General features: G+C 44.9%; 1 protein-coding gene across 46 annotated transcripts in view; it reads left to right on the forward strand.

Moving 5' to 3' along the window:
• The window catches only part of SIPA1L1 (signal induced proliferation associated 1 like 1), a 397653-nt gene extending 374865 nt beyond the window's left edge, over positions 1 to 22788 (forward strand). For all 46 annotated transcript variants that reach the window (XM_078335306.1, XM_078335307.1, XM_054240120.2 and 43 more), the window contains 7 exons: positions 3388 to 3627; positions 4390 to 4555; positions 12090 to 12336; positions 15395 to 15541; positions 17060 to 17174; positions 19981 to 20062; positions 20763 to 22788. In XM_078335306.1, coding sequence (XP_078191432.1) covers positions 3388 to 3627; positions 4390 to 4555; positions 12090 to 12336; positions 15395 to 15541; positions 17060 to 17174; positions 19981 to 20062; positions 20763 to 20906 — 1141 coding nt within the window. In that variant the 3' untranslated portion in view covers positions 20907 to 22788. The remainder of the gene's footprint in view (positions 1 to 3387; positions 3628 to 4389; positions 4556 to 12089; positions 12337 to 15394; positions 15542 to 17059; positions 17175 to 19980; positions 20063 to 20762) is intronic.
• Positions 22789 to 23035: the final 247 nt, after the last annotated feature.

Below are 23035 nucleotides of genomic sequence, written 5' to 3' on the forward strand. Positions count from 1 at the left end.
CCACTGCACTCCAGCCTGGGTGACAGAATGAGATTCTGTTTCAAAAAAAAAAAAAGATTTACCCTTTTGAGGCTGTTTTCTAAATCTTGTAGGCATGTTTCATTCATTTTTTTTTTTCTCCTCTATTTTTTTTTTTTTTTTTTAAGATGGAGTCTTGCTCTGTCACCCAGGCTGGAGAGCAATGGCGCCATCTTGGCTCACTGCAACCTCTGCCTCCCAGGTTCAAGCAGCTCTCTGCCTCAGCCTCCCGAGTAGCTGGGATTACAGGCACCTGCCACCATGCCTGGCTACTTTTTGTATTTTTAGCTGAGATGGGGTTTCATTATCTTGGCCTGGCTGGTCTTGAGCTTCTGACCTCATGATTCACCCACCTCAGCCTTCCAAAGTGCTGGAGTTACAGACGTGAGCCACCACGTCTGGCCTGACTGCGTATTTTCATGTAGCCTCTCTTTGAGCTCACTAGTTCTTTCTTCTGCTTGATCACTTCCACTGTTGAGAAACTGATAGATTTTTCAGTTTGTCAATTGAATTTTTCCACTCTGGAAATTCTGCTTTATTTTTTAATTACTATTTCAATCTCTTTGTTAATTTTTGATAGAATTCAGAATTCCTTCTCTGTGGTATCTTGAAGTTTATTGAACTTTATCAAGGACAGGCATTTTGAATTCTCTGAATTCTGTGTCACTCTCCGGTTGGTCACTGGTGCCTTATTTGGTTCATTTGATGAGGTTGTGTTTTCCTGGATGTTCTTGATGCCTGTGTACATTCATCAATGTCTGGGCATTGAAGAGTAAGATATTTATTCCAGTCTTGGCAACCTGAGCTTGTTTGTACCCATCCTTCTGGAGAAGGCTTTCCACATATTCACATGAGATTGTTGTGATATAATGGTGGCTGCAGATGTATCAGCACTAGGGAGCATCCTAAGCCCAGGAACGGTATGACTTTCACCAACTCCAAGACACACTGCCTTGATGGGCTTGGGCAAGATCGGGAGAATCTCTGGGTTGCTAGGCAGTCTTACTCTCTTCCGTCTCAGAAGGACCCTCTCTCTGTCCTGGGTTGCATGGAGTTGGAGAAGGTGATTCAAGCACTCCCATAGCCACCCCAGCTGGCACTGCACAGGTTCAGACCTGAAGACAGCACAGTACTGGGTCCTACCCAAGGCCCATGGTGAATACTGCCTGGCTATCACCAATGTTTACTTAAAGCCCAGGGGCCAATTAGCAGGTAGTGAATCCTCCTGGGTCTGGGTCCTTCCCTTCAGGGCACCAGACTCTCTTCTGGCCTTCTCTTCCAGACCCCTGGGTGGATCTGGAAAGCCATTCAGGAGCAAAGTTCTGGAATTGAGGGCTTCAGGATTCTTCCTGCTTTATTTGCCTGTGGCTGAGCTGCCACTCAGGTTTTAAGACCAAGTCCTCTGTGCTCTTTTCTCTCCTTTCCCCAAGAGGAAGGAGCCTCTCCCCAACCTGCCCTGCCTGGAGTTGGAGGACTGGTGGTGCAGGCACTCCCTTTGCCACCACAGCTGGTGTCATACGGGGTCATGTGCACCCCAAGTCCACTTCCTCCTAGACCAGAGCAATTCCGGGCTTGTTCAAGGACTGCAGTCCTTGTAGCCTGACTGCCACTTTTATTTATTCAGGACCCCAGGCCACCTTGGTCATCTGGTGGCGGAACCATCTGGGACTCTGCTTCCTCCCACTCTGGTTGAGGATTCTCCTCTGACCCAGAGCTGATCTAAATGCTCCGTCCATGGGTACCAGCAGAATTCTCTGTGTTGTGCTGTGCCGTGACATGGCAGCAGTGAGTTCCAATGCAAAGTCCCACACCCTCTCCCTCCCCAGCACGCACAGATTCTCTCTCCAAGCTGGTGTGCCCGGGGTCGGGGGGGCAGGCATAGACAATGCAGGACCCTCTTTCCCACCCTCTTCAGTGCCGCTTTCCTTGATATGATGTGAAAAGCAGGTACTGTGATTGCATACTTGATTTTGGGTTCTTATGAAGGTGCTTCTTTGTGTGGATGGTTGTTCAATTTGGTGTTCCTGTGGAGGGCCATTTGTTAGAGGGTTCTATTCAGCTATCTTCCTCCCCAAGGGTTTTCCAAGCATCAATATTGATATAATATCATTAACTAAAGTCCATACTTTATTTAGGCCAGTACCATTCATTTTTGACAAATGAAAGTGCCGTTCAGGAATGCTTTGGGACCACATATTGTTAAATAAACCTCAAGGAAAAATAACTGAAAGTCCATTGTAGTAAGAGTTAGCTGTCTTTGGTCTCACCTCATGCTGGAGAACTCACAAAGACTCAAATAGTGTGGTCTTGTGAGACCACTGGGCAGGAAGTATGGAAATCCTACAATGAAAAGCCCTCCACCTTTAACTCAAGTTTTAGTCAACTAAAACTCTCATCCCGTATTTTGAAAATCCTGCCTTTTTCTCTTCTGGAACTCTTGAAACCCCTGAGTTTGGACTCTTTAGTCACGTAGACTTCAGTTTTGTAATCTTTTTTTGAGATAGAGTCTCATTCTGTCACCCAGGCTGCAATGCAATGGCGCAATCTCCGCTCACCTCAACCTCTGCCTCCCAGGTTTAAGTAATTCTCCTGCCTCAGCCTCCCAAGTAGTTGGGATTGCAGGAGCCCACCACCACACTTGTCTAATTTTTGTACTTTAGTAGAGACAGTGTTTCACCATGTTGGCCAGGCTGGTCTCAAACTCCTGACCTCAGGTGATCCTCCTCAACCTCCTAAAGTGCTGGGATTACAGGTGTGAGCCTCCACGCCTGGACCTAGTTTTGTAATCTTTAACCAGTGTTTGAAATATGTTGATGAGCAGCTTCTAGAGCTGATATAAACGTCAGCTACCATGGGGAGGAAGCGCTCACTATGCCCATTGGCCTTGGATGTGAGTCTGAAGAGCCAGATCCCTGATTCAGTCTCCTCTTTCCTCCTCAGCTTGGTCCTAGAGAGCGTCACCACAATCCCTAGTTGTTAGGAAACCAAGACAGAGGCATGGAGATGACTAGACCTTTCACTTCTCTTTCTCCTGTCTCTTGCCACTGCTAAACTCCCCTGTGACAAACGTCAGTGGTGCCAGTGTGTTTGAAGGTGTCCCTAATAGTCTTTTTTTTTTTAGTAAGTAAAAAAATAACTGTTTTTACTTTTTAACATAAAGTGCAGGCTAAGCCCTAGTGGCCATCTGTCATTTTGAGAGCAGACATTTAAATTATAGTGAGAAAGCTAGGAAGGCCAGCCAGCCATCTCTGTTAATAGTTTGTGAAAAATTCACTCCTCTTCAACCCAGCCATCACCTGTACCCTGAACAGCACTTTATAGCTGACATAATGGTCCTGATGTACACGTCTTTGCCCTGCTTCTCCTCAGTACCATGAGCTCCCGACACTCTGCCAGCCCAGTGGTTTTCACCAGTGCCCGAAGTTCACCTAAAGAAGAGCTTCATCCAGCCGCCTCCTCGCAGCTCGCACCGTCCTTCTCCTCCTCCTCCTCCTCCTCCTCTGGTCCTAGAAGTTTTTACCCTCGCCAGGGCGCTACTAGCAAGTACCTAATTGGATGGAAAAAACCTGAAGGAACCATAAACTCTGTGGGATTTATGGACACGAGAAAGTAAGAGTTATTTTGCTTTCTTGCTGGTGGCTTGCTTTTAACATGACAACAGAAAAGTCTGGAGTGATCTCTTACAACAAAAGAGGCCAGGCCAGGGGGTTGGGAGGAGTTGGTCTGTTGGTGGGATTATTTTTTTTCTTAAGTAAAATTTTCTTAAATTATTTCTCTGCCTCATTCCTTAGATAAGATGTGTTGCAAAATGTTAGGATTTGGGAATCTTACATCTCGAAAAGGGTGTGTTTGAAGGACACACTTCAGAATAATTGCCCCTCTAGTGCTAAGACCACGCTAGTCTTCCCTTTGATTATGTTAATTACAGCCTTCCATGTAATGCTTAGCTCGGCCAGTAGGCACCAGAGGGCATACTAGAAAGTGAGTGAGTACTCCTGAAAATAAAGGCCTTTTTGACAAGGTAGTACAGCAAAAAATTAAATGAGTCAATTATTTCGTTTTTGTTTGTGCAAAGGTTGCATTTTGGATGTATACTCTGTGGTCTTTTAGTAAGTCTGCTAGTAATTTTAGCTTAGTAAAACTAATAGCTTTCTTTAAAAGCTATGAACTTATTCATCAGGTTTTATTTTGTGTTTCAAATTGGTTTTGTTTCTTCAGTAAGCATTTAAATGAGTAGATTCTGATATGAACAGAAGTAATTATCTGTTTCTCCACATAATATTTCTCTATTGACTTACATCCTCTGGAGCCCATCATGTCCGAGTCAACCTTGTTGACTTGGTATCTATCTTCTCTTCCCTTTCTTTCCAGGCGTCACCAGAGCGATGGCAACGAAATAGCCCATACCAGGCTGCGTGCCTCAACCAGAGACCTCCGGGCATCTCCTAAGCCAACCTCCAAGTCCACCATTGAAGAAGATCTAAAGAAACTGATCGACCTTGAAAGCCCAACTCCTGATTTACAGAAGAATTTTAAGGTACAAGACAGAGTTCAGGGTAGATAGCAATTAGAAACAAGCCAGACATGATGGGGCTGTTACCATAGTCACACTTTCCAGAAAGTGTTCGTTACTACTGCTCTTCACTGAGCCTCACTGCCTGCTATCATCCCATTTCCCTGCTAACTAGTCCACAGTATTTGACAATGCTCTGTCCCTTCAGCCACATCTCATTAGTCATGGTTTCTGTTAGCCTGGTCCTAACCCTACAGCTGTTGATTCTTCTACTGTATCCTGCTCAGAGTGCATGATTCCCTGAACATCACTTAAGTGATACAGCTTCTTTTTTTTTTTTTTTTTCGGGGGGGTGGAGGAAGGCAGGAAGGAAGGGAATAAGGACAGTAGGGAGGAAGGAAGGGATGAAGGAAGGGAGGAAGCGGGGAGGGAGGGAGGGAGGGAGGGAGGGAGGGAAGGGAAGAAAGGAAATCAAGCAATGAAAGAGACATTGCCGACCTGGATCTAGAGGTTTACAAGTTGATTTCTTTTTTTTTGAGAGAAGGAAAGAAAAAAAAAATAAGTAAAGGAGAGGAAGAAAGAGGAAGAGAAAGAGGGAGAGTAAATGGAAATATTGCTTTATTTTGAAAAAAATTGGGTATTAATAATGGCCAATCAATGTTTCATTTAAACTAATGGGTAGGTGTGATGTGGTATTGACAAGAATGTATATTTTGTGTATTTGAAGTGGAGAGCTCTATAAATATTTATTAAGTTTACTTGTTCTGGATCTGAGTTCGAGTCCTTGATATCCTTATTAATTTTCTGTCTCATTGAATCTAAGTCTCCTATCTGGGTGTTAGGATCGTTAGCTCTTATTGTTGCATTGATCCTTTTACCACTATATCTTTGTTGCTTTAAAATCTATTTTATCCAATACGAGAATTGCAACTCCTGCTTTTTATTTATTTATTATTTATTTTTGCTCTCCATTCGGTTGGTAAATCTTTCTCCGTCCCTTTGTTTTGAGTCTTTGTGTATCCTTGCATGTGAAACAGGTCTGGATGTAACATGCCGTTGGGTTTTGGCTGTGTCTTTTGATTGGGAATTCAGTCAATTTAAATTTAGGGTTACTGCCATTTGATGTTGACTGGCTGTTTTATCCATTTGTTGGTGGAAATTCTTCTTTATGTTGGTGCTCTTTACTTTTTGGTGTATTTTTAGAAAGGCTAATACTAGTTGTTTCTTTCTGTGTGTAATGCTTCTTTCAGAAGCTCTTGTAAAGCAGGCCTGGTGGTAATAAAATCTCTGAGTTCTTGCTTGTTCATAAAAGATTTTATTTTTCCTTCAGTTGTGAAGCTTAGTTTGGCTGGATATGAAATTCTGGGCTGAAGGTTCTGTTCTTTGAGGATGTTGTATATTGGCCCCCACTCTCTTCTGGCCTGTAGAGTTTCTGCCGAGAGATCTGCTGTAAGTCTGATAGGCTTGCCTTTGTGGGTAATCTGACCTTTCTCTCTGGCTGCCCTTAGTATCCTCTCCTTCGTTTCAACCCTGGTGAATCTAACGATTATGTGCCTTGGGGTTGCTCTTCTTGAGGAATATCTTTGTGGTGTTCTCTGTATTACCTGGGGTTGAATGTTGACCTGCTTTGCTAGTTTAGGAAAATTTTCCTGAATAATATCCTGAAGGGTATTTTCCAGCTTGGATTCATTCTCTCCGTCACATTCAGGTACACCTGTCAAACGTAAATTTGGTCTTTTCACATAGTCCCACATTTCTTGGAGACTTTGCTCATTCCTTTTTATCCTTTTTTCTCTAATCTTTTCTTCACGTTTTATTTCATTAAGTTGGACTTTGACCTCTGATATCCCTTCTTCTGCTTGAACAATTCGAGTGTTTAAACCTGTGCATACTTCTCGGAGTTCCTGTATTGTATTCTTCAGTTCCATTAATTCACTCATACTTCTCTCTAAGTTGTCTATTCTCAATAGGATTTCATCAAACCTTTTTTCAAAGTTCCTAGTTTCTTTACGTTGGGCTACAACATGTTCTTTTAACTCACCGAAGTTTGTTATTATCCATTCCTTGAAGAGTGATTCTGTCATCAGGAGGCGCTCGTTCTCCATCAAGCCTTGTTCTATTGTTGATGTGGAACTGTGATCATCTTTAGAGGGAGAGGCGTTCTGACTTTGAGTATTCTCAGCTTTTTTACGCTGGTTTCTTCCCATCATTGTAAATTTATCCTCCTGTCGTCTTTGAAATTACCAACTTTCAGATTAGGTCTCTTGAGTGGACGTCCAGGTTGTTAGTTCCCAGGGCCAGAGCAGCAGCGTTAAAACTGATGGTGCTTTTCTGCCCAGGATTCTCCTGTCGGGCTTCCTTCTTGTTTCCGTAGTAGGCGACTCTGCCTTCCCAGGGCTCCAAACCTCGGTCAGAAGGGGAACCTGTCCTGTTTACTCTGCGCCGAGCGCTGCGGCGTCGAGGTGCCGGCGAAACCGCTGCGCCAACCACGAGAGTCGCGCTGGCGACTCGTGTGTTTCCACCACTGGGGGATCTTCTGCTCTGTGAGCGACCAGAATTTGTCTGAAAGTGTGGCGTCCTCTAGTTCTCCGCGCCTTCCCTGAGAGCTGCAATCCTGGTATGTTAGCGATCGGCCATCTTGGATCGTTCTCCGATACAGCTTCTTAGAAACTCTGCAGAGATGCCTTTGGCTCCTGTGGAAAGCTAGAACTTTTTCCATAAGGGCTTTAGTGTCTTCTTTCCAGAGGCTCCTTCTCTTCTCAGAAATGGCCTCGTTTGCTAGTGACCATGTCCAGCAAACCTACTGGCCCTACATGGTGTGCTGTTCACTCAGAGAAACTGCCTGCAATAGTCACCGTCATCATCACACCCCAAAAGGGAACGCACAGCTGCTTCTTCAGTCCAGCTGTCTAAGTCTACCCACACACCTTCAAAACATTCCAGACTCTCGTGACTTCATACAGCCTTCTGTTTTACTCTCAGAATTCCAGACTGTAAATGTCTTCAGTCTCTGTGTACCAAGTCCTGAATACCTGCCCAGCATGTACTTTTCTGTGTCACCCAGACCTTTATGTGACCACATGGAAAAATACACATTGTTGTACTCGCCTCAGCTTGTAGGACCTTTAAAACTCACCTACGGCTGTCTCCTTTCTGGTCTTCTAAATGTGGAGTCTCACACTCCTGGGGATTGGAATGGGTGTTTATTGAGATGGACCTGAAGGTATGTTACTCTGAGTATAGGTATTTCTGTCTGAGGTTTTCTGGGACTCCTGGCAAAAGGGACTGTACCCCCAGAAAGATCATGGCAGCAAACTTTGAAGTTTTCTATTCTCTAGGTTCTTAGATGGATGATTTGCAGTCTATTTGAAGAGACTAGAAAGCCTTAAGAAGAACTTTGAGAATTGAATTGATTGAAATGGAAGCTAGAAGCTAGAATATTTCCTAAACCACACACCAGCTTCAAACTGTGATCAGAGTGCAAGAGGCATGGCGGGCTGGAGCAGCTGTGTGGGGGTGTAGCCCTCAGGCTTTCCCAACACCATGCTAGCGTGTGCATGTATCTCCCAGATAGGCCAGATAAACCCCTAACCCAAAAAATCAACATTCCTAGGAACTGAATATACTCCAAGGACCACTCTAGGGTCTTGCTGAGAAATAAATGATTTATTAACATGGTTTATGTAGCCATTCTTGATTTCTCTAATTTCTGTCTCATAAGCCAGCACTTAACAGTTCTGACTCATCATTCAGGGCAGAAACGGTTTCCTTAGCAACCTTATGAAAGATAGTGCTTGAAACTTCTTTCTTTATCCATCAAAACCCAAAGAGGTATATTAAAATGTTTAAGCACCAGTTTCAAAATAAAAATTATTTCAGATGTTTCCTTTGAGGTTAAAGGAAAATAAAACCTGCCTTGAATGGAGTTTTTCTTCCAATTCCTAGTTTAATATTTTTGGCAAGAGGCAAGCTCAGAGCCCTCATTCTTTTGATTTACTTATGCAGCAGATATAGTTGAAGGCAAATGTCTGATTGTGTCCTTATTCAAGGTCTTGGCTTTTATTTCCAAAATGAATTACTTTAGCATTCCTGTTTGAAACAGGAGTGTGCTTTCTCTATGTTGTGACTGTATTACTGTGAGACTGTGAAGAAAGTGCTTCTGCTGGCTAAACTGTCACAGTGAGAAGGCTGTAAGCAGGAACTGGGAATGGGCTCAGGTTTTCTCTCTCCAGTTTCATCGTCTTTGAGCAGGTTTAGTTTCAGATGAGTTCAGCTCAGTAGCTCCCTTTGTCTTCTGAGAGTCGTCATCTGAATGATGGAGGCTCTGCTGTGTCAGTAAGGCTGACATGCCCTTGAGAGGTCTTCCAGGCCACTCCTGGCTCAAGGCTCCAAGCTGCTGCCTCAGGCTTCAGGGTACTAGGCATTGTGGCCAGCTCTGGGCTATGACACTGGAAAGCCACTCATGTGCCATGCTGGTTTTCCTGGATAGCCAGTGCTACCTATGAGCTCTTGTTAATATGAGTGGCAGGGTCACTCCCAGGCTCATTTGCCAGCAGAATATGGACCTCAAGAACAGTGGTAGAGCTGCAGCCCTCTAAGAAACTTCACTGGCAAGCGGAGATGTGATAACCTTGTATTCCCCAAGAATGGCATACAGTCTAACAAGTGAATAGACAGTAGTGCCAGTGCTCTCAGGTATATACCAAAGGAATAGGCTTCATGTGGCCCCAGTATTTAGGAAGAGCTTCTTGTGAGTGCAGGTGACACATGTCACTAATAGCTGGGGGCACTGAAAAGAATGAGAGAACAGGAGACTGGCATGAAGCAAAATGCCACCTCTGCAGGCCCTGTTCCCCAACTGTGAGATAGAGGACCAGAGGAGGTCAGTGGTGCCCCACTAGTCTTAAAGCTCAGGAAACCTTTTTGGTTTTTTAATCACACATGGAACCATATTATATAGAACTCAGAAAGCAGAATTTCTCTTATGGGAGGGGCGGGATGGCCTGGACTCCTGGGTCCCACCTGAACCTCTCCCTAGCAGTGGTGCTATAAGAAACCCTTAGGACTTCCTGGAGCACAAGTTAGAACCAACCCCCTTCCCGAATGTCCTCTGAAATCCCTTCCAGGTCTGCCATCCCACTCCACTGTGATTCTTTCCCAAGGGCTGGCAGCACCCGGCAGCGCTCCTGGGTAATCACAGGCAAGGCGGGCAGGGGCTGCTCTTGGGAAGTGGATAGTTCTCCACACCTTTAAGACTGGAGTTGAAAATGATGGGGCGAGGGGCCATTCCAGCATTCGTGGGCAAGGCTGGGTCCTCCTACCTTTTAGTGAGCAGCATGCCTCCAGGCAGGTTGCTTCCTTGACTTCCCGTCCTGCCTCCCTTCAGTGCAGGGTGTTTTAACTTCTCCTAAGAAGTTTCTTTTGTCTGCTCAAAGGAGCTCTTCAAGGTAGCTGTTCATGGCCTTGAAGCATATTAACATTTCCTAAAGAGGCTGAAACTAGAATTGGTGGAGGATTTCACACCCTGGTGGAGTATTCCCCACCAGGGTGGAGATACTGGAAAAGGAAATCCCTTTACTAAAACCTGAGGTGCGGAAAACTATTTAGCAGCAGTTTTTTCAGTACAGGAATCTGAGCTCTGACCTGGCAGGCAGGAGCCTTATGTGATAGTCCTAGAACCTTGCAGGTGGAGATGTTTTTATTTGGTTTTATTTTTAATCTGGTTTTATTTTTTAAGAAAATTAGTTAGCAAGCTGTATAATGGCTCTAATGCACACTTTTCTCCACAAAGAGAGAAGGGAAATTGTCACTTTCATTCCAAGTTGTCTCAAAGCATTTAGCACAGCAATTTAGTTTTCTATACAAGTACATATGTACCTTGGATTTAATTCTTCATGAATCTTTTAAAGTGAACATAATTTTTACGCAATTGGTCACACCTTGGTTATATTCACAATGTGTTTGATTAATCATCTTTTGGTGTTTATGCAGCAGCTGTGCTTACCACACTGAGGGTGGCTTGGACCTGATTCACTCCTGGCTCATTGAGTGGAAGCATGCTAGGCCCTGTCTATCCACTGTGGATTTCTGGGTCTGTAATCAGCCTACTAAATGGAGCATTTTCTAAATTGTTCTCTCTCCCTGCCCCTTCAGAGTGTCAGGGGAAGTCCCAGGGTGGCTTTCGGCCAGCAGGGATAGCCTCTTCACATCTTCACCAGCTCTCCACATTGTTTCCCCTATAGGGGCAGACGGTGGCCTCAGAGGAACTGAATAATGATAACTTTATTGTTCATGGGCCAAATGCTCTTTTACTCTTCAGGTTGCTGGATACTTAAATATTTTTAAGTGTCTGCTGTTCTTCAGTGCAAGGGATTCTCAGAAGCTTGATATTTCCAGAAAAAAATCTCAAGTAAAATCAAATTTGGTCACAAAGGCAAAAGGTGTCAATAAGAGATAGATCTATCTGGAACTATTTGCCATGTATAGATAAATATATAATTATTTGTCATTTATAAAGCAAACTTCCTCTTTTTTATTTATTTATTCTTTTTTTGAGACAGAGTCTTGCCCTGTCACCCAGGTTGGAGTGCAGTGGCGCGATCACAGCTCACTGCAACCTCCACCTCCCGGGTTCAAGCGATTCTCCTGCCTCAGCCTCCCAAGTAGCTGGGATTACAGGCGCACACCACCGCAGCTGGGTAATTTTTGCATTTTTATTAGAGACAGGATTTTACCATGTTGGTCAGGCTAGTCTTGAACTCCTGACCTCAAGTGATCTGCCCACCTCAGCCTCCCAAAGTGCTGGGATTACAGACATGAATCACTACACTCAGCCTATCCTATTCTTAGTTCATGAATAGAAAGAAGTGCATCTTCAAAATAAATTTTCTCCAAAACTCATGAAATGTATCTACCTTGATAGGTTCAGTTGGTGTAAGTTAGTAGTTAATCAAGTGCTACCTGCCATGTGAGTTAATGTATTTTGATGATCAGATACCCTTATTGCCCAGCAAGCATGTTATCATCTGACAAGCTTGTCAGGATACCCTCCTGGCACTGTGGCTGTCTGTTCTCCCAGGGGCCATAACACCATTTCATCATGCCACTGACACCAGCCATTGTGCTCATTGCAGCATTTTGTTTAATCCCTGCAGTAATCCTGAGAGGTTTTGTGCTCCCGTTTTACAAACGAGGAATTCGGCTCAGAGAGATTGTATGATTTGGTCAAAGACACGGGATTCAAATAAAACTCACATCTGTCTGATCTTAAAGTCTTGTTTTTAACCACATATGGTCTTAATAAGTCCACTTAATCACATACCTGAATCACATAGGGAGCACTGATAGACTGCAGGCCGCATGCCAGGCTATGAGGAATAATGACCAGGAACTCTTGGGTTAGCTCCTTGCGGATGTAGAAATAGATGATGGGCCCTAGAGCTGCCTTGCCGGAGGTGTGTCTGGAGCGGTAACTTGGTTACCGCACCCTCCCCCAACCTTGGTCTCAGGGATCTGAACCAGAAAATTGACTTTCTTTTGTCTCGATGCTGTTTTTCAGTTCCACGCACTCTCCTCTCCTCAGTCTCCTTTCCCCAGCACCCCCACCTCGCGGCGGGCCTTGCACAGAACACTGTCGGACGAGAGCATTTACAGTGGCCAGAGGGAGCACTTTTTCACCTCGAGGGCTTCACTTCTGGACCAAGCCTTGCCCAACGACGTCCTCTTCAGTAGCACGTACCCTTCTCTCCCCAAGTCTCTCCCATTGAGAAGGCCTTCTTATACCTTAGGAATGAAGTCGTTGCATGGTAAGTGGTTTTTCAGCTGTAGCCTGGACAGTCCTATTGATGATGGTCCGTGGCCCCAGATGTGGCTACCACTCGATGTGCTCAGAGGGGTCCTGTGTCCATGCTCAGATAGTCTCAGCGCACCTGCCCCTCCCTTATTCGCCCTCTCTCCCCTGTAATCCCAGACTGCCATAGTCACCTGGGTTGCTTGCTAGAAATAACAGAGTCTCACACTGGACCGAAGACCCACTGAATTTGAATCTCCAAAAGAGTAGGCTGGGAATTGATATTCTTAGCAACCATGCCAGCTGCTGTTACGACTGAGCAAATTTGGCTAGCACTAGATTAGTTATTTCACAGAGAGTCGTATCCATTGCTTTCTGTAGCCACCATAAGAACCCAGACTTGCCATTGTTCTTGGTCTTTCCCAGACTGTAAGGAAATTGCCTGTGGTGTCAAGCACTCATTTGTTGACTCATTTATTCATGCAGTGAGCCAGGCAAGCATTGTGTAAGGAAGAGGCCTGTGGATAAGGGGTACCTCCATATTCTTGCACCTGGTCCACATATGCCTTGTTTGCTTTGTGACTCAACTAAATCCCAGTTTTATTACGGGCCCTTTTCTGGGACTCTGGATTTAAATTTGGTCTTTCCCTTTGTCCTGTCTCTGTCCCACTCCATTGCAGGGCTCAGTACATCCCCTCATAGCCGTGGCCCAGCACCAGCAGATACCTGTCACGAACCGGTGTTCCTGATCATTTACCAGATGCACTGCTGTCACCCTGCCTCCCTTCTGTCCTTTTTCCTTTTGCGAGCTCTGCAGCTTTTATATCTCCGGTGTCCATTCATATCTGCGTTTCTTTTCCTTCTGCTGCTTCTCTGGAATGGTATTTTTTTTACATCTCTTGCTTTCGCTCCCTTATATTTGACCTCTCAGTCCATGCTCATGGATATTCCTCCCTGTCTCTGCCCTGCTCACTGCTCAGCAGCACAATCCCACCCATCCTGCTCATCCCTGGCAGGAATCATGCAAGGATCATGCCGGCTTCCCCTGTTCCCTCCCCCATCTACCTGCAGCTTAAATCTGGGTTCTCTTTGCTCCAGGAGGTCACCTCCAAGGAACCACAATTGGCACGTGAAATGACCACATTGTATCATCAGACTCCAGAACAAGCCTTCTGGAAGTGACCTCCTGCCCTTAACCTTGTTCTCGCCTTCTCTCCCCGCATCGGGGTCACTCTTCCCAGAATTCCATTATTCCTACAATTTCCCACCTTACTTCGATTGCTCTCATATTCCCTACTTTTAATTTTACCTTTACAGTGTAAAAACAGTAGCCCCTTTATGAAGTCTTCTCTGCATGTGTCATGTCAGAGTAGGCCCTGAGTAGTAGAATCCTACATTCTGAAAGAGCAGCTCAGAAATCTGCCTCCAACACGTGGTCATTGTCCAGACAAGGATTCCGGGGACCAAAGGCCCCATGTGAGTCCACTGCTGAAGGAAGGAACAGGCAGCCCTCTCTGAGCCCTGAAGCATCACCTTTTCTTGTTTTCCTGAATGAGGCAGCAGCTGCAGTGATTTCACATCCTAACCAAGCAGTCCTCATTGGGCTGATCCCTTAGCCCTGCCTTGCTTGGTGACTTCCACTGAAGTGTGTTTGGGGGATGAGGAAGGGTGACTTCTTTTATCCCCCACATGGAAATTTGGACCCCAGAGATAAAAGGGCAGAAGGGTTGTGAGTGACACACAGAATTATCTGTTCCTCCTACTTACCCTTGGTGGGAGCACATTTAATTAAAACTGAACATTTTTTGCAGTATTTGTTAACTTCCATTTACTCATAGTTTTGCTAATTTTAAGCACAGTAACAACTAGCAGCTGTACTTCAGAGTAGTTTTTGTAATTTGAAAGGGAAAACAAGCACTTAATACACTAGCTTACTGGGCTGTCTTAATACATGAGACTCTTTAACTCCTTGTAAACAGGCCTTTTTAGAGTCACTTAAATATTCTAGCTGAGCGTTTAGCTTTAGCTATGTGTTTGCATGGACCTGAGTGTTGCAGTCACCTTCCGAGGGTGCTCCCTCTTGTGGGGTGGTGTGCTCTGCCCTTGGTCCACCCAGCTTCTGCCCATTGAGGGCATTTCCATGTCATGAGTGACGCTTTCCCTGGCCCCCAGCAGCCCGCCCTTCCTGTTGTCTGGCTGCACGAACCTGAGCAGTAGCAGCTGCCTTTAGTGGCACAGAGTGGCTCGCTGCCCAGTCCTCCCTGCTCCCTGCCCCAGGCTAAGCAGAGCTTAGTTGTTAAGATGTCAGTTTGTTGTTAACATTTGTTTAGTATTTGTAGTCAACAAATTGTCCCCTTAGGAAGAGCTTGGGGTATTAGACTGCTGCAACCCAAAACTGATGCAAAGAATACCTCGTGAGGACCACATCCTCGGGAAGAATAATGCCAGTTCCATCCCTAAATGGGATGTCTTAGCTCTGACTGTGTAACCCAGACCACTCACATACCCTGATTTGCCTCTCACACCCACTTGGATACCTTTGACCATGAAACCCAGTGGGCTGCTCCTGAATAGTACACAGGGCAGGCATGGACCATCTGCCCCTCACCACTCCCAGGGCAGATAAAAGTAAGCCTTATTGTCCCCTCTAATAGGAAGAAACATCCCTGGCCTGGCTCCAAAGTCCAGCTCTCTGCTGAAGTAGGCCTCTTCTTCCCAGCCCAAATCCCTGGACTCTGTGTGGGAAAGCAGATGCCAGCGCTGCCAGGCCCTGCTGTGGATGTGGACAGACCACTCACAAAAGCAGACTTAGTGCCTCATTGCAAAACTAACTTTGCCATGACTCACTGCTGGAAGGGAGATGATGGGAGGTTGTAAGAAAATGAAGACAGACTAGAGGAGGCCCATGCGTATTTCAACTCAGCTTTCAAATGACCACTAACAGCCGGCTAAACTGGACATTGATGACAGTCGCAAATGGCTTACAAATCTATTGTGGTAACAGGAAATAGGTGGGTTTTGAGTGGCTATCCCACAGGCACGAGAAGCATCTTGTTGCTCCTCCCTTCCTGCAGGAGAGTTCTCGGCCTCGGACAGCTCCCTCACCGACATCCAGGAGACGCGCAGGCAGCCTATGCCGGACCCTGGCCTGATGCCCCTGCCTGATGCTGCTGCAGACTTGGATTGGTCCAACCTGGTAGATGCTGCCAAAGCCTATGAGGGTGAGTCCACTGAATCCAACAGGGCAGTCCAGGATCCTGCAGGGCCACCCTGTGGTGGGCTGGCGGAGTGAGCAGTCTCTGTCCACACTGCTTCTCTCGACACACTCACAACATAGGTGCCTCACCAGACGAGCTAACAGTTACTGAGCACTCAGTAGGGACCAGACCCTAGGCTGGACACATAGGCACCTCTTATGTAATCAGATGCCACCTGGTGTTTCCTCCACAGGTTTCATAACACGAATGCCTCACCTCCTCCATATATGGGAAGGGCAGTGGGTAGAGGAATCCCAACTGTCCCTTAACTGAAAAGAACATGTATCCAGAGAGGGTCTTTCATCATGTTGCAAAGACATTGTTGCTAAATGCACAGCCAGATACATCACAGTGCTTGTCCTGCTTGGCCCCGTGCCTATGCTGACAAATGTAGGGTACCTCCTTTGCCCCTCTACTTACCTCTCTGCTTGCGGTAACACATTGTCTGTCAGCATTGTCTCCGCCAGCCTACTAGCCATGTGCTCACTTTACACTGGTGGTTCTTCAATACAGGTGCTCACACTGGTGATGATCTTGTCTACTGTCATGAAAACACAAAAGTAGTGCAGTATGTGTATGTTGACATAACATTGTCAGCCGGGTTTTTTTTTCTTTTCTTTTTTGACACCTATGTTAGAGCTTTGTTTTTTTAATGAAGACTTTTTTCTTAATTTTAAAGATCTTTCTAAAATTTTTAGTTCTTAAATATTCTTCACAAAATTATGATAGCAGGTGATTTTTTTGTTGTTGTTGTTGCTGCTCTTAAATTGGGAGAATTGAAATTGCTATTCAGTCAAGTTTTGATTTTGGGGGGAAATTTACCAGGCCACAGAATCCATCTAAGTCAGGCACCCATGGAGTGGTCAGCAGCGAATCCTTTTACCTTCATGCTCTTTATTTAGCAGATGGAAATTCCCATTTCTAACTTGATTTTTCATTGTGTTGGTCAATCTCCTTCCTATACAAATGGTAGAAGTTTTGGGTTTTAATGGGAGATTATTTTAAATTTGATGGTGTTTTCTTGGCTTAAATTTTAAGTTGATATGTTTGGGAACACAGGTGGTATGAATTTATGTTAAAGCCAACCAGAGTGGCCAGGAATCTTGTGGAAAACATACCTCAAGAAGTTTTAAGAAGCATAATACTAGCTCTCAAATGCATTTATATCATTGCTGAGTGGAAAATTTCGGTGTGGAAATTTGGCACAAGGCCTGTTTCCAGAGAAACATTTCATAGAATGCTACTTTGATGAGCAGGGAAAATGGGGGACTAGAAATTGACTCACAAATGTTTTTTAAAGGGAAATTACAATGCTACAATCCTCTTATAGCTAGAACAGTCATATTTTTCCCTGTGAGAGTTAGGAAATAAGATTTCCAGTGCAGGAAATACTAGACGTGACTGCCCACACTTGTTGACTTTGATAGATAGGTCCCAGGGATGTGGTTCCAAATACTAAATGGTTTCTTCTCTCCTTTCCAGTCCAGAGAGCCTCTTTTTTTGCTGCTAGTGATGAAAACCATCGCCCCTTGAGTGCTGCATCCAACAGTGATCAGCTGGAGGAACAGGCTCTGGCCCAGATGAAGCCTTACAGCAGGTTGGTCCGCCGTGCGAGGGCAGTCTATATCATTGCATATACTTGTATATCTGCACCTTGTGTCACACCTGCCAGTGACCGCAGCTGTCGGGAGGGGAGATGGAAGCCACACAGAGGAGCTGAGGGACGCTCTTCACTGCAGGGCCAGACACTCTACCTTTTAGTCAGAATGCTTTGTAACTAAATACTGTTACATAATTAATTAATCTATTCTTGATGACTCACATGGCCATAATTATGAATATTCATTATTTAATGTCATAATACATTTATGCCCCTGAGGCCCATTGGGTCAGGTAGGAGAGACCATTTGCTATAAGTGTCCCTACGCTTTGTGCTGTGTCGTCCTGCAGTCTGGGTTTTTGGACTCTTCCTCCATGTCACTGGTCATGCTTGTACACGTGCTTGCGGAGTCTTAATGTGTGCTCCTCCCAGTGTATTGCTTCACGTCTGTGTGTTGGAAAGCTAAATCGCTAGGATATGTTAAGATGGTATAGAAAAGGAAAAGTAGGTAATTACTGAGGTCCTGAGGGCTTTCTTCTGAGTCAGGAGCAGAGACTTTACAACTTCTATTTATGGAAAGACTGACTCTTTCAAGTTGCTGGATTTATGTATGCTCATTTCTTTTTGTTAAAGCATCCCATCAGTCAGGCGTGGAGCATTTAATAAGCACTTCTTGTTGCATAATAATTTCATTCATTTGAAATCTCTTCCCTTAAAACCTGTTGAGACTGGGCACCATGGCTCATGCCTGTAATTTTACCACTTTGGGAAGCCGAGGTGGGTGGATTGCCTGACCTCAGGAATTTGAAACCAGCCTAGCCAACATGCCAAAATGTCTCTACCAAAAACACACCACAGGTGTGGTGGTGCACACCTGTAGCCCCAGCTACTCAGGAAGCCAAGGCATGAGAATCACTTGAACCCAGGAGGTGGAGGCAGAGTTTGCAGTGAGCCGAGATCACGCCACTGTACTGGGTGACACAGTGAGACTGTCTCAAGAGAAAAAAAAAAAAGAAAAAAAAAAACCTTTCAAGGGTGATTAAAACTCCAGGTATCTATAAAACTTGGTCAGAAACGGACAAGAACAGGAAAGGCGATTGAAGTAAATGGCACAGATAAACTGTGGGGCTTGTGCTTGAGGACTTCCCTGAACAACTCTGCAAGGAATTACTCTCAGCGAGAAGGCACAGGAGTAGCGGATCATTTGTTATGAGTGTAGGAGAGATGGTGTGCTCACTCATCTCTGGCACTGCTGGGGTGAGGAGAGCAGCAATCAGGTCGACTACTGAGAATTTTTAAAATATATATCCCAGAGTCGGAGGAGAGCCCCAAATGTGCCTTGTAAGGAAGGAGCTTCCAGGAAAGACAAGTCTGAGGGAGCCAAGACTATTTTCCCAAAAAAGGATTATTAAAAAATCAGCAGATGAGGATGATGATGGGCTCTTTTCTTGGGTCAGTGTGGACTGAACAAATGCAAATGGAGGTGAATAGCAGAATGCTCCTAAGCACGGCTGCAGTCCTGATGAGCTGCAGTGGCTTTGTGAAGGACACAGCTGCCCGGCCCTGGCCTCTTTGTGTCTGTCCAGCACCGCCCCTTTTCTACCACGTTTGTGGCTTTCAGCCCACCCAAAATCAGACCAGCCTGCTGTACTATATTGTGCAGTTATGGATTGCAGCTGACCATGTCCCTTTTAAAAACCATTCATTGTCAGCTTTTCATTGGGCCCCTGTCTTAGAGTTTGGAGGTCATGGTCACTCCACTGGCCCACAACCTTGCCACGTTCTGCGCCACAGTGGGTTTTGCCTTTCGGGGCCTGTTGTAGACTTAGAGTTGGCAGAAGACATCAACACAGTTCATATGAGGTCAGGAATTCTAACGTGAACCTTGACTTTTAAGGTAAAGAATACGTTTTACTCCATGATCCAGAAAATTCAGTCACTTAGCTCTTCCCCCTAGGCACTAGAAAGAGGCTGCTGCATGTTTTCCCGATGGAAGACTTTGGGTTCTCTCTGGTATACCCCTGAGGATGTATGGCTTGGCTAGGAATCAGGAAACTTTTGGCAGCTTGAACTCAGGTAGAGGAGAATGTGGCAAGAAGAGCTTTCAGTCTCTCAGCCATAGGACCCTGGGGTGAGAATGTGCCCAGCCATGCCATCCCCTGCTCATGCTTCTTTCGGTACTCCACTAGCATGGCATTATTAGCATTACATAAACAAAATGTGAGAAAATGAGAAGAAAATTGTTTTCTGATCAGACTAGCACAGAATCTAAGACATTAAGGCTAGGCTAACAAGATACTTAGGCCAGTGGTGTAAGATGTAGGCATGATACCTTAGCTGCAATTGCATGAGTAGCCAAGACCACACTTGGGGACCAGAGACGACTGCCCTATCACATCACCTCCCCAGCTTCCTTCCCACACACAGAGGAGTCACTCGTTTTTTAAAGCCCACCAGAGAGATCCCAGCCTCCCGGGGAATCATTTTACTGTCTGACAATTGTGTCTGCCAGAAAGTACCTCTTGTGCTGCCAAAGAGACCATTTTCACTATTGTCCTTTATTCTTTTGTCATGAAGGTGCAGCATCTTTAACAAAGGAAGCTATCGATTGGCTGTAGTTCAAGCTTGTATTACCTTTTGTTACGATTACCATTTTCTTTTTTAAAGTAAAAATACATATTGGGTCATGGTTCTGAGTAATTGGACATTGAAAACCGTTGTATAAATACAGCCTTCTCAAATTAAAAAAAAACAACCATGGAGGCCCCTGCCAACATGGTCTTTTGTTTGTTGTTCCCGGCAGTAAAGACTCCTCTCCCACTCTGGCTTCTAAAGTGGACCAGCTGGAAGGTATGCTGAAGATGCTTCGGGAAGATTTGAAGAAGGTAAACACGTATTCTCAAAGCAAACTGCCCAGTCTGTGCAACCTGCCCCTGAACCGTGAGAGTCCTTTTTAAGTAGCGTAGTGAAGTAAGATGTGGTGTCTTCCCTCTGCCTGCACGTGCTTAGGGCTGCTGGGATCTCAGTTGCCACTGAAACACAGTGCGAGGAGGCGTTCGGCGTCAGGTGTACAGAAAAGCTGCTCGCTATTTTGTGGAAGGCTTTGAACCTCAGCCAGCCCCATCTGGGTCCTCTCCTGGCCACCCTACGCCTTGTCTAATGTGTTAGTAGCCCAGATTCCCATGTAGTCGGTGTTACTGGGGCTTTTGCACCAGGAGAACTGAACGTTTTGTTTCTTGAGTGTCCTTGACTATATCAAGACATCAACCACCAAAACAGTTGTCTAAAATTTAAGACAATCCTGACTAACAAGGATGTTGAAATACACATTAATGTACCTCCTTACATTCCAGGATTACTTACAGCTAATCCGCTAATCCTGCAAGGTTGAATCTCCCTAGAAGCCCCATTCCCTGAGCTTAGAGTGTCTTAGTACCTGCTACTAGGCCGTTTAGACAAGTGTTTGGAGGAACAAAGAATAGAAATGGGCAAAAGATCAAAACGAGTCCGTAGCTACTTCTCCGAAGAGCTGGGCAAGGTGGGGCCCCACCTCCTAGTTCCTTTCCACTTCACTCTCCCTCCCAGGAAAAAGAAGACAAAGCGCACCTTCAGGCGGAAGTGCAGCACCTGCGAGAGGACAACCTGAGGCTGCAGGAGGAGTCCCAGAATGCCTCAGACAAGCTGAAGAAGTTCACGGAATGGGTCTTCAACACCATTGACATGAGCTAGGGAAGGCTGAGGAGGACAGGAGAAGGGCCCGGACACTCCCTCCAGCCCGTGTCCTGCAGCCCTGATCCACCATAGAAAGCATCCTCAGAGCACCTTCCCCAGTGTCCTACTCCGCCCCCTTTCTGGGAGTGCACAACACAGCAGTTGCAGATCAACAATCATCACCTGCCTTTTGTAGAAAAGAAAAACAAAAAAAAAAGTAAATAAAAATTTTAAAAAGTAAAATAAAAGTTTAACTGCTAAAATGTGAATGTCTTTATTTTTTTGCACAATATCTTTATCTGTTATGTATTTAAGAAGAAACTGGGCCTTGGACCAGGGTGCTCCCTGGCCCATCTGCCTCTATTCCCATCCGCTTTCTTATCAATTTCAGGTAACCCAAGCTTTCCCTTGTTATCCTAACAAATGTCATTATTCCTAGAAAAAGAATGTTTTTTAACTTGTTTGGGGAGTAGAGAGGGATATTTCCTTGCCTTCTTCCCTAAAATGCCTGGAGAGGGAGTTGCTTTGAGAAAATGCCTACCTCCCTTGAATGACTCGTGCATGAGCTAGTGCTGTTTGTATCTGTCCTCCAGAGATAAGCAGGATCAGGGTTATTATCAGCAAGTCAGTAAACCAGAGCAGCTCTGACAGTGCCTGCAAGCCACACCCCTTTCCACTCCCACATTGTGAGGTCACTTCCTGCTTCTCCCAGGGAGATGGTCCCACTTTTGCTGCAGGACTCTCTCTCTGTTTGGCTTAATTGAGCCCCACTAAATTGGAATCAACCTCTCTACAGCTTCCTGGCTCCAAACATTCATTGATGTCAGAATTCCCCACAAATTTAAAACCTTATTATCTGTATGCATTTTGAATGAATTTGGTCAAAAGTATTATGTCGTTTCAAAGATTTTTAAAGATAAAAATGTGACGCAATTGGTTTTCTAGCTTGCTCAAAATGACCATATCACTAAATTAATCTTTCTCTCCAGAGCAAGACTTCACCAGTATTTGTAACTAGGAAAAGCTAACAGTGAATGTTTAATTGTGAATTTTAATCCTTGCTTGTTAGGAGCAATGACTGTGATAGTAGAATGGGCTTTTGAAATCTGCATGTCCCAGTGTGAAATTTCAGCACGGCATTTTCTGCATCCTTTTGTGGCCATCCAAAGGATTCTGCTGCAGAAATCATTGATGTGCTATTTTCCTGTCTTGTGATGCAGGCTGCTTCGGGCCCCTGGGTCACTGTTCCAAGGCCCTCGCTGCTGTAGAGCACAGAGACATGGGGCTGACTAGTGCTGACTGACCTGAGGAGACCCCTTTGTTTGTTGCCTTCATAACTGTCACTAAACTGACCCCTCTGCCCTTTCAGTGGCAACTCTGGTCTAAGGGAACACTCAGCACTCTAGCGGCATCTGCTTGGAAGTTCCCTCCCCCAAGTAATCTCAATTCCTTCCTCTCTCCATCCCTGAAAGAAACAGGATGGATTTTCCTCTCTTCTCCCCGCTACATCCGCTACCGGATTTTTATGCTACAGTTTCATTATTGATTGTGATTTCTCCAAGGGATTTTTTTTTTTCTGGTGACGTTTCTATCATGGAAATAGGAAGATTTCGGAGTGCTTTGTAAAGATTTCAATTGTCTGTCTCTTTCTCTCTGACTTGTATGAAGGAGATTGTACATTGCCTGATATCTCTTTGTAAATGAGAAATATTGCTAACATCCAAGCATTCTGAAGTCTTGCTTATCCTTCTGAGTTTAGTTCTCATTTTGTTTTACATTTTGTTTGGGGACTTGGGGCAAGCTATTTATTAGAGTTTTGCAACAGAGTTCTTGTTTGAAGCCTCTAAAGACTACTTGTAAAATTCAAACAATAAAATTCATTTTAAACGCTCTTTTAAAACGCTTTGGTATTATTGCTTGAGGTTTGCTTATTTGAAAGACTACCCAATAATTTATTGACCCGCTTTGCATCCTAATTTTTTCATCAAGCTTCATTAACACTAATGATGATTCTTGAAAATTTCTGTCCTTTTCAGAATGTTAATAAACTTTTCTACTCTGTCCACATGTCTATAGAGAATTACTATTTTGCCTTCTCTGCTTATGATTTAATATTTGCAGAGCACTTCATAATTAGTTTCCTCTTC

The sequence above is a fragment of the Callithrix jacchus genome, chromosome 8 (assembly GCF_049354715.1).
Source record: "Callithrix jacchus isolate 240 chromosome 8, calJac240_pri, whole genome shotgun sequence".
NCBI classification, from domain to species: Eukaryota; Metazoa; Chordata; class Mammalia; order Primates; family Cebidae; genus Callithrix; species Callithrix jacchus.